General features: G+C 36.7%; 1 protein-coding gene and 1 non-coding gene across 4 annotated transcripts in view; one reads left to right on the forward strand and one right to left on the reverse strand.

Moving 5' to 3' along the window:
* LOC129512503 (24-hydroxycholesterol 7-alpha-hydroxylase) overlaps nt 1-16,972 on the reverse strand; it is an 89,523-nt gene that overhangs the window by 54,894 nt on the left and 17,657 nt on the right. For all 3 annotated transcript variants that reach the window (XM_055329782.1, XM_055329783.1, XM_055329784.1), the window contains 3 exons: nt 16,024-16,117; nt 8,385-8,492; nt 4,008-4,098 (listed from right to left, as the gene is read on the reverse strand). In XM_055329782.1, the coding sequence (XP_055185757.1) occupies nt 4,008-4,098; nt 8,385-8,492; nt 16,024-16,117 (293 nt within the window). The remainder of the gene's footprint in view (nt 1-4,007; nt 4,099-8,384; nt 8,493-16,023; nt 16,118-16,972) is intronic.
* On the forward strand, nt 1,227-1,331 carry LOC129513181 (U6 spliceosomal RNA). The gene has a single exon (XR_008665167.1). It is a non-coding gene; the product is annotated as a U6 spliceosomal RNA (small nuclear RNA).

Below are 16,972 nucleotides of genomic sequence, written 5' to 3' on the forward strand. Positions count from 1 at the left end.
TGTATTCCTGGGAATATAGAAATGAGTGCACTTGTGTAGCACTGCACAAACACCCAGGGCCTCATTCAGACTCAGGAAAGACCTAAAAAGGCTCTAAGGTCTGACCTACGGCTGACCTTGAGGTTCCGTACAAGTAGGAAATCAAAGTTAAGGCAGCACTGCCAACTGCCTAGTTAAGTTTTGAAGGCATGCTCCAATACACAAACAAAATCCAAAATATGCAAATATAAGAGTCTTATTGGTTCTTAGTATAAAGAAACCTTTCTTCAACTATTAGCTGAATACTAAACTAACCAAGCAGAAACATATGTGGCCACACATGATAATATAAAATGTATAGAATTAGTTAATGAAAGTCAATAAACATACAAACAAGAGCTGTGACAAGCAGCAACAGCAATCCTGAGGAAAAGAAGGAGAATCTGATTTCAGAGTTGCCACATTGTATTATTTAAAACATTCAGTTTTCAAAAAAATGCAAGACATGCAATGAGAAATATGCAATAATACATGGAACAAGAAAATATAGACCATACACAGGGGAAAAAGCAATCAGTAGAAACTCCCTGAAAAAAAACAGATGTTGGACTTACTAAAAAAAGAGAAAAAAAAAAAAGACTTTAAGATATTTTAAATACATTTAAAGACTTTAAGAAAAATTATGTTTAAAGAACAAAATAAAAAGTATTGGTTAAAAGATATAAATTATAAATAAAGATGAGGACAGAAAAAAATGAAATAGTAAATAGGAAAGTGATACAAAAAAATAAAATCTTTGAAAACAAAGATTTGAAAACAAAACTGACGATCCTTTAGCTATACTGATCATGAAAAATGAGAGATTACACAATTATTAATATCATGACTAAGGAGATACTTTTCTAGTGATTTTACAGAAATAAAAAAAAAGATTGTGGTCAATAATATGAACAGTTATTTATTTTTTTATTTTTTTATTCATGATAGTCACACACACAGAGAGAGAGAGAGGCAGAGACACAGCCAGAGGGAGAAGCAGGCTCCATGCACCCAGGAGCCTAACGTGGGATTTGATCCGGGGTCTCCAGGATCGCGCCCTGGGCCAAAGGCAGGCGCCAAACTGCTGTGCCACCCAGGGATCCCAATATGAACAGTTATATATAACAAGTTAAATAACCTAGGTGAGATGGACAAATTACTTAAAAAAGACACAAACTACAAAACTGACCCAAGAAAAAGTAGACAATTCTCACTTTGGCTGCACACAGAGTAAATTTGGAACAATAAAGAGAAGATTAACATAGTCCCTGAGTAAGGAAGACACGCAAATTCATTCAGTGCCCCTATTTTTCTGAGGATGTAATGTAAAGCTTTGGTGACCAGTTAACAACACTGTATTATGCATATGAAAGTTGACAAGAAAATAGATCTTAAAGGTTTGCATCAAAAGAAAAAAAATCATAAATGTGTGATAATAGATGTTAACTAAATTTACTGTGGTGATAATTTTATAACATATGTATATATTAAATCATTATATTGTACATCTAAAACTAATACAATGTCAGTTATATTTCAATTAAAAAAAGGAAATATAGACCTGTAACAAGTAGAGTGATTTAATTAATCAAAAACTGCTCTCAAAGAAAATGTCTTCACCAGATCACTTCACTGGTGAATCTATCATATGATTAAGGAATGATTAACATCATCAATCCTTTGCAAACTCCTCCAAGAAATATAAGTGAATACTACTGAAGTCATTCTATAAAGTCAGAATTATCCTGATTCCAAACCCAAACAAGAAAACTTAAGATTGATATCCCTAATTAATATAGATGTAAAAATTCCTAAATTTCCTTAGTAAAATACTAATAAACTGAATCCAAGAACATAAAAATTATATGTGTTTTATGGCTATAAATACATATATAATATAGATATTTTATATCCATAAAAATTGTACGTATTATATCATATGACTGCATAGCATTTATCTCAGGAATGCAAGGGCAGTTCAATGTGTGAAAATCAATTAATGTAAAACATCATGATACAAAATAAAACATTATGCTAAGTGAAAGAAGCCAGACACAAAGGACCAATTATTCAATGCAGCTTTTACCCTTAGCCTTATTTTATAAGAAAGTTGAGCAACATGCCTGGGACAGACTAGTGGTGACTGTTGAGGCCACAGAGATGTGGCAAAGTGTCTAGGTCACTAAACACATATCCTAGAAAGAAAAGGTGATCTTATAAAGCATTAAGAATGGGAGAATCGCCATATTGAGTCAGGTTCTTGTTCCATGCACTCTAATGTACTTTCTTTGACAAGGTCCTTTGTATGGGCATATGGATATCTCCTTTGATATCTACCTCCAAAGAGTGAGTAGCCTCCTCTCACATCTAAATTCTTGAGCTACATCTTAAACATGAATTGATCTAAATTGCTTCCGTATAATCACAGCAAAAAACATGATACTTTATGTAAATTGTTTTCAAGTCTGCAAGAGTCATAAACTGAAAGCATTTATACGTATGGACTTTTTGCACTGGTATTGCTATTTGAAGGAGCATTTGTCTGTCAGGGGAGAACAGTGGGTTCTAAAAATAAACTAGACTGTAGAAAAAGAATAAAGGTTTCATCTTTTTCCATTGAACTATGTTCAAGAGTTTAAGATTCAAGTATTAAAGACATTCAGATGAATGTAGCACTTCTGTTGTAACCTTTGGGTTAGACAGGCTGCCTGCATTATCTCCGTGATCCCATAACTACTTTTTGATTTCCTAAAGACCAGGACTTTGGAGAACCCTAAATGAGGAGAAGACTCTAAAAAAGAAATGGTAAAGTCAGATATGTAACAATCAAGGATGTATTCCCTTTTATCATTTGTAGACATGCAGGCATGCACATTTCTATTAGCTTTGTAGAAGTTAAGTTCCATGAAGGTAAGTAGTTTTCTCTTTACTTCACTAATGTATCACCAGAATCTAACTCATCAGCATTGTTGATACTCAGTGATTCCAATCCTCACCATTTCTATGAGATAAGATTCAAGGCTCAGAGACCGTATGGTTTAGATAGTCATGTTGATCAAGCCAATTTGCTTTTTGGTTTAATTCAATAAGAAGCAGTAGAAAGTAAGGAAAAACTTTCAAATAAAATATTCTCAGCAATCATGATGCGGTGGGGGGAGCTGTTAATTGGCATCATATCTTTTGTCCTACCAGTATATTGTTTTCTTCCAAGTCATTTATTATTCTTTTTATATCAGAATACACAATTTGACATATTTAGGTTTTTCAAAGCTGCTACTTCCAAACAGGTCAAGTCATGCTAAATAAATAAGTAGTTGAGTGCTCTCTGCATTCAAGCCTATTTCTGCTTTTCATATATTTTTAAAAAGTTATTTATTTATTCATGAGAGACACACAGAGAGAGAGGCAGAGACACAGGCAGAGGGAGAAGCAGGCTCCCTGCAGGGAGCCTGATGTGGGACTTGATCCCAGGACCCCAGGATCACGACCTCAGCCAAAGGTAGATGCTCAACCACTGAGCGACCCTGGCATCCCTATCTTTGCTTTTTAAAACAGATGACAACTGAAGAGTACAAATTTGAACTAAAAAAAATGCAAGGTAGCAATCCCCATCTACAGTTCTAATCCCTCAAATCTCTAACTTTTAAAACAATTGCTTTAATGACAAAACCTTACCTGACATCTGTGTTATGTCATATATACACCATATTACTTTTTACAAAATCTAGAAAATCTTGAGTTCCAAAAGTAATTGAGGGGCAAGTGATCTGAAGAATATATATAGACAACCTCTGAAATCCCAGACAGTAATTTAATTCTAGGAATGTACCCGATCATTTTATACCCTGAAACACACAACAACTTGTGTTCAATTTTGGATTCTGTTTAATTTCTGTAAGTTTCTGGGCAGTTAGCTTTGCCTATTACACGTGACAAGCACACATTATTAGATATCTCTTCAACTATGTAAGTGAATTCAGGTTTAGTACCTGCTGTGCCAAACACAGAAGATACGCCTTCCATAACGGTCTTGTGGATACTGGGATGAGAGAGGACAAATGCAAGTGTCCAGAACGCAACCTTAAAAAGACAAAACAAAAAACACGAATCAAACAATACAAACTTCTTTGAAAATGAATAAAAGCATCTGTAGTATTAGCTATAAACATGAAAAGAAACCAGGAAAATGTTTAAATTAAACTTAAAACCATGTTAGTACAGAGAATTTTTGAAAACCACTAGATTTTATGTACAAGAGAGATGTTATATATACCTCTGAGAGGTCAAATCTATAATTTTATTCTGTCACTATAGTTTAACTCTGTTGTTTATACAGATTAAATTATCTTTGCTACAAAATGAGGCAGGATTTTTTTACAAATGCATGTTATAAAATATTATATATGCATACATTAAATATTCAGAAACAATAAATTATGACATTTAAAATGTTAATCCAAATTAAAATATTTTTTAAAATTTGCTTTTCATGAAATAGAAATAAATGAGCAAATCATTTATTTATCATTGCAAATTCTCTTTAGATCAAAGAAAACTGTTTCGTATCTTTCCTCACTGTGGTATTACAAGGTAAAATTATACTGCCATACATCTCAAAAATTAACTTTCCACTAACTTGGGCAGGTGTTTTTCCTTCTATTTTTAGGTTGCACAACAAAGGAACCTATATAAAATCAATAAAAGAAGTTTGGGTTTCCCTTTTGTCTTTTCTGGAAACATGTATTGCAAAAGAAATTTCATCTAGGAAAATCAGTCCTGAAAGACTCAGACAATACTTAATATTTAAAACACTTAAGTTTTTTTGTCTCTTTTGTGAGGCAACTTTAAATGTCTTTAAATAATCCCAATACTCCCCTCTGTGGTCAAAAAAGGAAGAGCAACTGTCTGAAGGGAAGCCCTCAAGCAAGCCAAATTTCATACTCCTCATGGTTTCCCCCCCTGGGGCATGAAACCTGACAGTGCCAGGGTAAATGTGGTACTGTGTACATAAACAGAGTGAATGGGAGAACCATGGCATGGCCACCACCGCCTGGAGAGCCTCCTTCTGTGGCATTATCCAGTTTATCAAAGACTTCCCTAAAGATCATCCAGTCCATTTTACAGTAGAAGAAACAGGCTCAGAAAGCACTCTTCTCTTGTCTACCCACTCAGGCCCCTTCAACTACTATCTATGGATACAAGTGCTAAATTACTGGATTTAATTAATAACCACTCCATACTCAATTCATCTTATTTAAAGGGTCAGAGTTCTTATTAGGGGGAAAGAGAGGTTAGTGATAGCACACAGATTTTCAGTTGTACAAAAACGGTTCAGAGTTATTATACTAACAAGTGCTTAGAGTCTTAAAGATTCACAAAAATTGGGTAATACTTATTTTTTATAATGAACACAGGGAATTCAGCTAAATTATAAATGGCTGCACAAAGGTGCTATATACCATTTTTAAATTTGGTAAAAAACTCAAATACTTTTTTAAAAAGAAAAGTCACATAAAAGACAGTAATGAGTAAATATGAAGTTTACATGTATTACCGAAACAACAAACAAGAATAAATGACCACGAGATCTTTGTGCATGCCCAGGTAAAAACTGCTCCCCAAGGTGCCAATTAGTATTTTGCCGAAGAGATCAAGTCCATGCCGAGGGCCACTCAAGGGGAAGAGGGACCTGGCTCACTTAACTTCACAAGCAGCCCCTGCAATCCTTTTGGAGAGGTAAGAATAAAGGAAAGAAGGGACAAGGAGGATACCCCTGACCTTATAGAAGAAGATGAAGTGGGTATGTTTTTCAGCATCAATTATTCCTCCATGCAAAGAAAGATTTAACAAATACTGATGGAGTCTCTATAACACATTAGTCTTCTACAATCATGGTAAACACAAATATGTGTCAGATATCATTCCTGCCCAAAGAACTTTCATGTCTAATTGGGGATATGAAATACAGTCAGGAGGGAAAAGAACTCAGTGTGCAGGCAATGGGTGTAACAGACGACACAGGCTGTGGGAGCTGAGGGTAAGGCGGGGTGGGGTGGGGTGGGGGTTATGGTCAGTACTGAAAGGATTCAGAAAGAGCTTGGGAGGAACAATACCAAAGATAAAAATGTCAGCAGTGAGACTGATTCTGGAAAAAATGTTCCTAAAAAGTTTATTTGGCAGGAATCTCTTGGAACTTGGAAATGGTTTTCCCATACAAATGATTTTGCAAATTATGGTTAATATTTTGGGCCAGTCTACCAAAATTCACCTCAACCATAATGGAGCCTTCTGGAGACCTGTCTTGTCCCAAGCCTATCTGAAGCCCGAGCTCTCAGTTCCACGGACCTTGAGGCAGAGCCCAGAAGGGGAGAAAAGAGAAGACATAGGCATGAAGAAAGGGCAGATCCCATCACCTGTCCCTCTGGCAGGGCTTTTATTCTCTAGGCAGAGGCGGGAGATCACATAGAAGCTGGACAGCAGTGGCTACTCCTACCCTGGGGCATTGTTTTGGAAGTCAGGGCAGTTTATTATTAATGGGCCATTAAAAGCAACGACTGCAACAATGGCCTTAATTTTTATAAAAGACGAAATCTGACATTGAGCACCTTCTTTGTTCCAGGGACTGTGAGCCACATTCCATATCTTAAAAATACAACGCTCATGACCATCCTCTGAGGTAGATAACATTAATCCTATTTTATAGATAAGAACACTGAGGTTTGGAGAGGTTAAACAATTGGTTCACTGTCACCCAGCACTGGGATTTGGCCTTGTGCCTGACTCTAAAGCCTTTCCAGGGTCTCTGCCTGCACACCAGCTGTCTCTTGGAGGTGCCAACAAGAGCCAGCAAGATGGAACTTTCATCAGACACTTTCTTTCTGAAATTAATGATTTAAATCCTTTCAGGCAAGTGCCAGGAACAAATTCCAAAGAACTGACTTCCCCTAAGTCAGATCAATGGGGCTTTGTGTCCCTTTCTTCTGGAGGATCTCTCTAATGAGATCTTGAAAATTAATCCTGTGACAGGAGTGGCTGTTTTGTTGCTGCTTTGGGAGCTGTTCTGACATTTGCCTTTTAATTTTGCTATAGCTTAATCAGTATCCAAGAAAACTATGTAAGGAGAAATCAGGGCATAATATCAGAGGCATATAAAGAAGGAGAAAGGATTAGAAATTTTTATTTGCCTGTGCCAGATGAAGTACATATGGCTGACACACGTTTGAGCAGAGACCAGAGTTTCTATTTCTGCTTTCACCCAATCAGTTTTACAACACATGAAAAGAAACTAGACTATCAGTACTTACAAAGACTTCACTTAGGAGGAAGGAGAATTTAATAATACCTAAAATATCTTACTTCTATTTGTTAGAAGAAACAAAGAAAATGGCCACATTTATCATTAGAGATGGGCTGAATATTCCTGTTTAGTAGAAAACAAATATGTAAAAAAGGTTACCCTTTAATTCCTCAAATAATGTAAGTGCAGCTTAAGCTAATGTGAAATCCTCACTAATATGCATCAAACAAGAAGTGGCCAACATACCACATGGCTTTAATCTAGTTCATAACAGCTTTAAAAAGAAACTGTTAAAAAGTCTCTGCTCTCCTTAGTATTGTGAATTCCAATGTCACCATCTCTATTCATGGGGAAGCTTACAGGACCAAGATGCCAAGTAACACAAACAGGAATGGTGCACAGAAGGAGAATGGGTGGAGGCGGGGGACAAAGAACTACTATTCGCTGGGTACCAGCTGGGTTTATCTCACTGAATCCTCACAACCACCTTGTAGAGAAAGGAGGGTGGCCATTCATTAAGTACTCAGGTCCTAGAACCATATCAGGAGTTGTATTATCCCTTTGTTACCCATAAGGAAATGGAGGCTGAGGGTGGGTTTAAAGATCTCCATGAAGTTCTATAGCTCTGGTGCAGGGTATCTTGATTCAAGCCCCATTCTATCTCAGACTATCCATTTACCTACTCTCTCCCCAATAAAATGTTAGAGTCAAGACTTCCTCATCTTTGCAGCACCAACACTAAGCATGTTTGTTGCCTGACAAAGAAAGTGCTCCATAGGCAGGTGTTGTCACAACTGACCCCAGAAAGCAAGCTTTACCCTTAGCCTGCTATAAGCTGCCTTGCAGAGGGCAGAATTTACTTAACATATCGGCTTTGCCTCCTCTGTGGTATTATTAGATTTCACTCTGCAGTCAGTTTTGTTTTTCTATCTCACAACCAAATCCACTGTAGCCTTTTTCTTTCCCATAATAGAGAATTGAAAAGATTGGGAAAAAAGGAAAGAAAAATGAAGGAAAAAATTGAAATTGCAGTAGACAGAAATGTAACCATTCCTTGACTTATACTTACAGGGACAGCATTTGACAGAGAAGCCCAAAGTAGTAAGAGTCCATAATTGGGGCTCTTTTCTTCCTTTCTTTCCATCTCTACAATATCCAGCATAGTCTGCATCAGTGTCTGTTTAAAAGAAATACATATCATCAAACCACACCTATGTGACAAAGACTGATATTAATAAACAAAGACCATGCAGTTTTCCTTAATCTCAAATATATTATTTCTGCCATTCCTACATTTGCAGCTTGAGGTATGCTAAGGGATTTATATACTTACTGTTGCATAGTAATTAGGAGTTGGGACTCTCTAGCACAACTGCTTTACTGCATTGGTTCAAATCCTAGCTTAGTTTTTTTTTTTTCTTTTTTCTTAAAGACTATTTTTTAGAGCAATTTTGAGTTTACAATAAAATTGAGAGGAAGGTACAAAGACTTCCCATATAACCCTTACCCCCACACATGCATAGAGCCTTCTCTATCAATATCATTCACCAAGATGGTATTTTTTTTTTTTTAGCATGGATCAAGGACACAGACACATCATAATTACCTAAATTCCATAGTTTACCTTACCATAGTTCATTCTTGGCATTGTAAACTCTATAGGTTTGGACAAATGCATGATGATATATATCCACTATTATGATGTCATGCAAATTATTTTCACTGCCCTAAAAATCCTCTATGCTCTGCCAATATATCTCCTCCCTCCTTCCCCCAAAATCACTGATCTTTTTCTTTTCTCCACATCTTGCATTTTCCAGAATGTCATATAGTTGAAGTCATATATTATGTAGCCTTCTTAGATTGGCATCTTTCACTTATTTATGGTCCCTTAATGTCTTCTCATGGTTTGATAGCTCATTTCTTCTTAGTGCTGAATAATATCCCATTCCCTAGATGTATAGTTTATCTATTTACCTAATGAAGGATATCTTTGGTGGCTTCCAAGTTTGGCAATTATGAATAAAGCTATTATAAACATCCATATGTAGGTTTTTGTGTGGACATAAATTTTCAAATAATTTGGGCAAATAGCAAGGGGCACAATTACTAGATTTTATGGTTAAGAGTATGCTTTGTTTTGTAAGAAACCATCAAAGTGTCTGTACCATTCTGGATTCCCATCAACACTGAGTGAGAGGTCTTGTTGCTCCACATCCTCACCAGCATTTGGTGGTGTCAGTGTTCCAGATCCTGGCCGGAATGAGTGTAGTGGTATCTCAGTGTTGTTTTCATTTGCATTTTCCTGATGACATATGATGTAGAGCATCTTTTCATATATTTTCCATTTTCTCTCATGGATTGTGTTTTTGATGTTATATCTCAATAGGTATGACCATACCCAAGGTCAACTAGGTTTTCTCCTATGTTATATTCTAGTAGTTTTATACTTTTATATTTTACTATCCATGAACATAAAATATCTATCTACTTAGTTCTTTGGTTTTGTTCATTAGAGTTTTGTAGCATTCCACATACAGATCTTATATACCTTTTGTCAAGTTTATACCTAAGTATTTCATTTGGGGGGTTACTAATGTAAATGGTATTGTTTTTCTAATTTCACACTCCACTCTTTCATTGTTGGTACATGGGAAAGCAATAAACTTCTGAATATTAACTTGTATCCTGCAACTCTGCTACAATAGCTTGTTAGTTCCAGTAGTTTTTTGTTGATTTTCTTGGATTTTCTACATATATGATCATGACACCTGTGAAGAACAAGTTTTAAGTCTTCCTTTCCAGTCTGTGTAACTTTTATTTCCTTTCTTGATTTATTACATAGGACTTTCAGTACTATGTTGAAAAGGAGTTGTAAAGGGGGCATCTGGGTGGGTCAGTGGTTGAGGGTCTGCCTTTGGCTCAGGTCGTGATCCCAGGATCCTGGGACTGAGTCCTGCATCAGGCTCCCCACAGGGAGCCTGCTTCTCTCCCTGCCTATGTCTCTGCCTCTGTGTCTCATGAATGAATAAATAAAATAAAAAAAAAGAAAGAAAGAAAGAAAGAAAGAAAGAAAGAAAGAAAGAAAGAAAGAAAGAAAGAAAAGGAGTGGTAAAGAGGACACCCTTGCTATGGGGTTCTGGTACCAATTTCTACTGTGTGTGTATATGTGTGTGTGTGTGGGGGGGAATTCCAAACAACAATAAACAATACTCAGGACACTACTGAGTAAACTATAATTCAACTCAGTTTAGTACAATTCTGACTCTATATAACCAGAAATAACATTAGGTTCTACAGGTTAAGGGTTTAGTCCTACAAGACTATACTCTTACTCCAACCTCCCACCTACCCTTCAGACACCAGTCACAGCTCAGGTGACTCACCTGTACTTCAGACCAACTGGCTACAGATTGGAAGTTCCAACAACCTCCTCCCTGGAATTCAGATGCCAGCTGCAAGTCTACGCTGTTATCTGTATTTCTGACTGACTGGCTATATAAATCAGTTTCTCATGACCCCTTCCTCAGGTTCAATTAATTTGCTGAAGAGACTCACAGAAGCCAGAGAAACATTTTATTTACGGGATTACCAGCTTATCATAGAATGACAAAGGATACAGACATCCAGATAACCATACATAATCATTTCATTTATATATAAGCATACACAAGTGTGGATGTACATATATATATATATAAACACACACACACACACACAAAATAAACACACACACATATTTTTATCTGAATACATTGTTGCTATTATAATTTGAACAAACTGTCACCTGTTAGATCAATTAAGGAAAACAAATTTTTATTTCACCTTTACTTATTTCTTTGATGCTCTTCCCTTCTTTATGTAGCTCTGAGTTTCTGACCTATATTATTTTTCTTCTCTCTGAAGAACTCTCTTTAATATTTCTTGTATGGAAGGTCTACTGACAACAAACTCCCTCATTTTTTGTCTGTGAAAGCCTTTAATTCTCCTTTGCTTTTTTTTTAAAAAATATTTTATTTATTTATTTATTCATGAGAGACAGAAAGTGAGAGGCAGAGACAAAGGCAGGGGAGAAGCAGGCTCCATGCAGGAAGCCCAATGTAGGATTTGATCCCAGGACTCCAGGATCACACCCTGAGCCAAAGGCAGGTGGTCAACTGCTGAGGCACCCAGGGACCCCCTCTCCTTCACTTTTAAAGGATAATTTCACAGGGTACAGAATTCCAGATTGGTGGGGATTTTTTTTACTCACTACTCTTTTAGTATTTCACTCTGCTGTATTTTTGCTTTGCATGGTTTCTAAGGAGAAGTCAGGTATAATTCTTATCTTTGTTCCTCTATAGGTATGGTGTTTTTCCTTCTGGCTTCTTTGGGATTTTTTTAATCTTTGTTTTCTTTTTGTTTGTTTTTTTGTAATTTAAAAATGATATGCTAAGGTGTAGTTTTTGGAATTTACATGCTTGGTGTTCTCTGAGCTTCCTGGATCTATGGTTTGGTGTCTGACATCAATTGGAAGAAAATTCTGTCATTATTGTTTCAAATAGTCCTTCTGTTCCTTCCTCCCTTTCTTCTTCTTCTTCTTCTAGTATCCCCTCCCCACTGTATGTATGCTATACCTTTTGTAGTTGTCCCACAGTTCCACAGTCTTTGGATATTCTATCCTATTTTTTTAAGTCTTTGTTCACTTTGCTTTTCAGTTTTTGGGGGATTCAACTGATATATCCTCTAGAGATTCTTTTCTCAGCTCTACCAGTCTACAAATAAGCCCATCAAAGGCATCCTTCATTTCTGTTACAGTGTTTATATTATATATAGGATTTGATTTTGGTTCATTCTTAGGATTTCCATCTCTCTGGTTATACTGTCCACCTGTTCTGGCATGCTGTCCACTTTATACATTAGACCCCTTGGCATATTAATCACAGTTGTTTTAAAGTCCCAGTCTGATAATTCTAATGTTGGCCTGTTCAGCTTTGTACTTGTTGTTAGGATGGAGTGACAACTTCCAAGATCCTTATGTGTGGAACCAGAACCTGGCTTAGTTGTTCAAGGCCCGGGCAACTTTGGACCAGTTACTTTAAGCTCTGTGTCTCCATTTTGTCATCTATAAAATAGTCATAACATAGTACCTACCTCATAGGATTGTTGTGAGAATTAAATCAGTTATCACCTATAAAGTGCTTAACACAAAACTCAGTACATATAATCATTTGGACATATTTTTTAAATAAACCCCTGGGTTTAGGAAAATGCAAGCAATACAGAAATAAAGATATCTGGAACATTCCAGAGAAAACCCTTCCCTCATTTGCCATGAAGATTCTTAGCCTATATACCATGGAGAAAGCACTGCCACACCAGGATAGAGTATAAATACCACAACATGCAGAGAACAGGTATTTGACTAGAATGGCACCAACCAAGATCAGAGCCCCATCCAAAGCTACCTAGGATTTCCCTCAGGTCATCACACAAATTCCATGAAAGCTTTCTTTTCACTGGGAGGTTTTCCAGTCATGCTTTTGTCAATAGTCATTCCCCATCATGGGGAAGAAAGTCAGACACTGTAACATTTTCATTAAGTTACTCATGTATGTTGAATCTTAAATAACTTGGGTTAGGTGATAAAAATAATGGTAGCTAATGTCTAGTATTTTCTTGCTAAGGTAAATACTATTTTAAGTGCTTTACAAGTATTTAACCATTTATTCCTCACCACAATTTGAAGAAGTAGATACTATTATCACCTTCACCATTTTACATTTGAGGAAACTGAAGCACAATTAAGTTAGGGAACTTTGCCAGGGACAGGTAGCTTTTCTGTGGTTGAGCTAGGATTCAAACCCTGTGAGCCTGGCCTGGCTCCAGAGCCCACACTCTTAGCTCCTGTACTATCCTGCCCCATGAGAGATACAGTCCACAACTCTCCTGGATTAGGGATTAAGAAAACTGTATTGTACCATCATGAAGGAGTTTTGCTTCAGATATTATAAGAATTAACTATTAAATCATTATTGGGGGCACCTGGGTGGCTCAGTGGTTGAGCGTCTGCCTTCACCTCAGTGTGTAATCCTTGGGCCCTGGGATCGATTCCTACATCGGGCTCCTTGCAGGGAGCCTGCTTCTCCCTCTGTCTATGTCTCTGCCTCTCTCTGTGTCTCTCATGAATAAATAAATATAATCTTTAAAAAGTAAATAAAATAGATCACTATCAGAGAAAATACATGATGAGAGAATATTACTGTTACTTACAAAGGCATGTAATGTTTTAAAAGTGATTAACCACTCTAATCCTCAGCTTTCTGGTTTTAATAAGCTCCAGTTTTCCGGGTATTAGAGTTGTTGTGAAAAGTAAATGAGTCATGAATTTGTGAAATGTGTAATACTAGCCCCAGCACAGAGTAAGCTCTCCATAAACATTAGCGATGTTTTATTGTTTTTGTAACAATGGATTAGCAAAATTATAAATTATTTAAGTATAAATTTTATTTATGGCTAGTTTTTATCATACAACGTAAATTGTTACAACACAAAGTTTATATCTCATGGAAAATCCTATACATGGATTTCACCCTTTGGATATGCTATTCTGTAGATGAAATCTTAATTTTATTATTATTATTACTATTATTATTATTAAAGATTTTATTTATTTATTCATGAGAGACACAGAGAGAGAGAGAGGCAGAGACACAGGCAAAGGGAGAAGCAGGCTCCATGCAGGAAGCCCGACATGGGACTCGATCCCAGGACTCCAGGATCACGCCCCGGGCCAAAGGGAGGCATTAAACCGCTGTGCCACCCAGTGATCTCAAAATCCTAATTTTAAATGAAAATACTAGCTTAATACATATATAGAATAATGAGGGAGAAATTATCACACTTAATGTTTATAATTTGATAAAATGTGTAATATTTCCAAAAAACAAAAACTTCTTCCAGTCTTCTGCTTAACTAGGCCATTGAAATCTACTTACACAGTAGAAGACAACAGAATCTTTTATTTTCTTCTTAGAACGCATTTTTAAAAAAAATGGGTACAAAACACAAGCTCAGTGTGAACACTGCTGGAAGAAACAGAATGATACACAAGAAAGTGAAAACTGCTTAAGACTTTGGGGTAGAACTCAATCAAACTGAGTTCTACCCCAAAGTCTTAAGCAGTGGATTAGCTTCAGCAAAATTCAAAATCTTTCTTTACTCAAATATAGAGTTAGAGTACATATGATCAGAAATGACTCACTTTTTCACAGTAGGAAAAAGAAATGCTACTCTAGAAGTACTGTCAATGGAAAGTTTTAGCTGGGACATTAAAAACCCTGTTTGCTAGGCCCATAGATTACAGATCTAGCTGGGATCAGCTTTTATACTCATCTTTACCCCTAACCCTGAAAAATTATGCAAATGAAAATGTGTTCATCTGGGTCTGTTTATAAAATAGAACCTTTAGATGAAACATTTATCAATGAAGGGCATTCCAGAATATCTTTCTATTCCCTTTCGTTAGGGAGATACCTAACCATTCACACATCCCTTTTGTCCTAAAGTGATCTTCCTCTCCAGTGTTAGAGTTGCTCATGAAAACATTTGCTATAATAATGAAAAGTAAGCAAAGAAAAATGTTTGATACTATGTATAAATAATAAAAGGTCTTATTTTTAATGATAACCACATGGTATAAACTGTTAGGTAGTCCTCACTACTCTCTAACTGCTTCACAAATATTAACTCATTTAATCTCACATTCTATGAGGTAGGTATAGAACCTGAGCGAAGAGGCAAGGTGCCATGCCCAAGGTCATGCGACTGGTGACTGGATTTGAGCCTGTGTTCAGACCAAGTGAATCCCAGCCTCCAATGCAGGGAGGTCTGGAGCATCAGGTAGTTTTCAAAAACTCCCAGAGATCCTGATGAGCAGGCAGGGTTGAGAATTTTGCATTATACAAGGATCAGAACCTCCTGGAAGGCCTATGAAACCACAAATTTGGGGTGCCTGGGTGCCTGTGCCTTTGGCTCAGGTCATAATCCCGGGGTCCTGGGATTAAGTACTGCATCAGGTTCCCTGCATGGAGCCTGCTTTTCCCTGTGCCTATGTCTCTGCCTCTCTCTCTATGTCTCTCATGAATAAATAAATAAAATCTTAAAAAAAAAAATAAAAGAAACCACAGATTGGTAGGCTCTACCCCAGAGTTTCCAATTGAGTGGTCCCCAGGCAATGCTGGTACCATTGGTCTAGGAACCACACCTGAAGAACCAGAGCTAGGACACTTGGGACAGTGGCTTCCATTGTATTGCTTTTCAAATTATACCTTACAATCTCCTTTTATTTGGAGACAGAAATAATTAGTGGTATTAGCATCAAGAACAAAGTCTATTTTGCAGAACTCTGTTATCCTTGTCTAATGTGCCATAACTCCCACCTGTCACTATTGACACACCTGTATAATATTTAAATCAATAAAAACTTCAACACCTTGTTATATGTTGTTGTCTAGAGTCTTAGTTTTTCCTTATGTGGAAGACCATCAATACCTACTTCATTGTTGGGAGGCTGTTTAATAGAATAATGTATGCAAATATCTAACACAGTACTTGACACAAAAATGTTACCTAAATAATCTCATGATTTTTGGCAAAAAAAAAATTGATCATAACTTATTACTGTTTTCATCCCATATATTTTAGCAAAAAAGCTAAGGTATACTTACCATGGAATTATCTTTTGCAGATTTGTATGTTTTTATATCTGGAATGTTTTTCTCAAAAAGTGCTAAAAGCCACTTTTTGGATTTTGACCAGTTTCTAGGTGAGAAAAAAAAATACGTGCATAAATGGATTTGAAACCACTTCAGGAGAAACAGGTTATGACATTAAAGGGGAGAATATGGAATTATAATTATTTCTCCAAATTTCTTCTTCAGTTTTTCTAGAATTTCATGCAAGGTCTACCTTCAGACTTATTAGTCTACAAGGAAAATCGAGGGGGCAAAGCAGCCACATCTTAGTGGGTTTTTTTTGTTTTGTTTGTTTGTCTTTGAAAATAAATGTTTGAATTCTTCTGCGATTGGAATTGAATAAAAAGCAAAAACAAACAAAAAAAACAGATCCCAGGACCTGTTTGTTCTACCTTTACTCTGGCTATTTATCTGTTGCTGGAGGATGAAAATTAGCACAGAGACCCCATGCTGGCTTAAGCCAGGTAAAGCAAACTAGCTATGATCTTTTTAATATTTTCTGACCAGTCACTACTGCAGAGCAACTGCTAAGACATTTAAAAATCATGTGTTAGGGGATCCCTGGGTGGCGCAGCGGTTTAGCGCCTGCCTTTGGCCCGGGGCGCGATCCTGGAGACCCAGGATCGAATCCCACGTCGGGCTCCCGGTGCATGGGGCCTGCTTCTCCCTCTGCCTGTGTCTCTGCCTCTCTCTCTCTCTCTCTCTGTGACTATCATGAATGAAAAAAAATAAAAATAAAAAAAATAAAAAAATTAAAAAAAAAATCATGTGTTATTTTGCATTGGAACCACTGAGCCAATTCTGAAAAATACATTTGACCACACCTCCTTTTGCCCTAGAGAAAACAAGGACCACAATGTTTGACTCTTAAGACTGGTCAGACCTGATGGTTTAGCAGGGTTCCAAACTACAGCAATGAATG

The sequence above is a fragment of the Nyctereutes procyonoides genome, unplaced genomic scaffold, assembly GCF_905146905.1.
Source record: "Nyctereutes procyonoides isolate TBG_1078 unplaced genomic scaffold, NYPRO_anot_genome, whole genome shotgun sequence".
Lineage (NCBI taxonomy): Eukaryota > Metazoa > Chordata > Mammalia > Carnivora > Canidae > Nyctereutes > Nyctereutes procyonoides.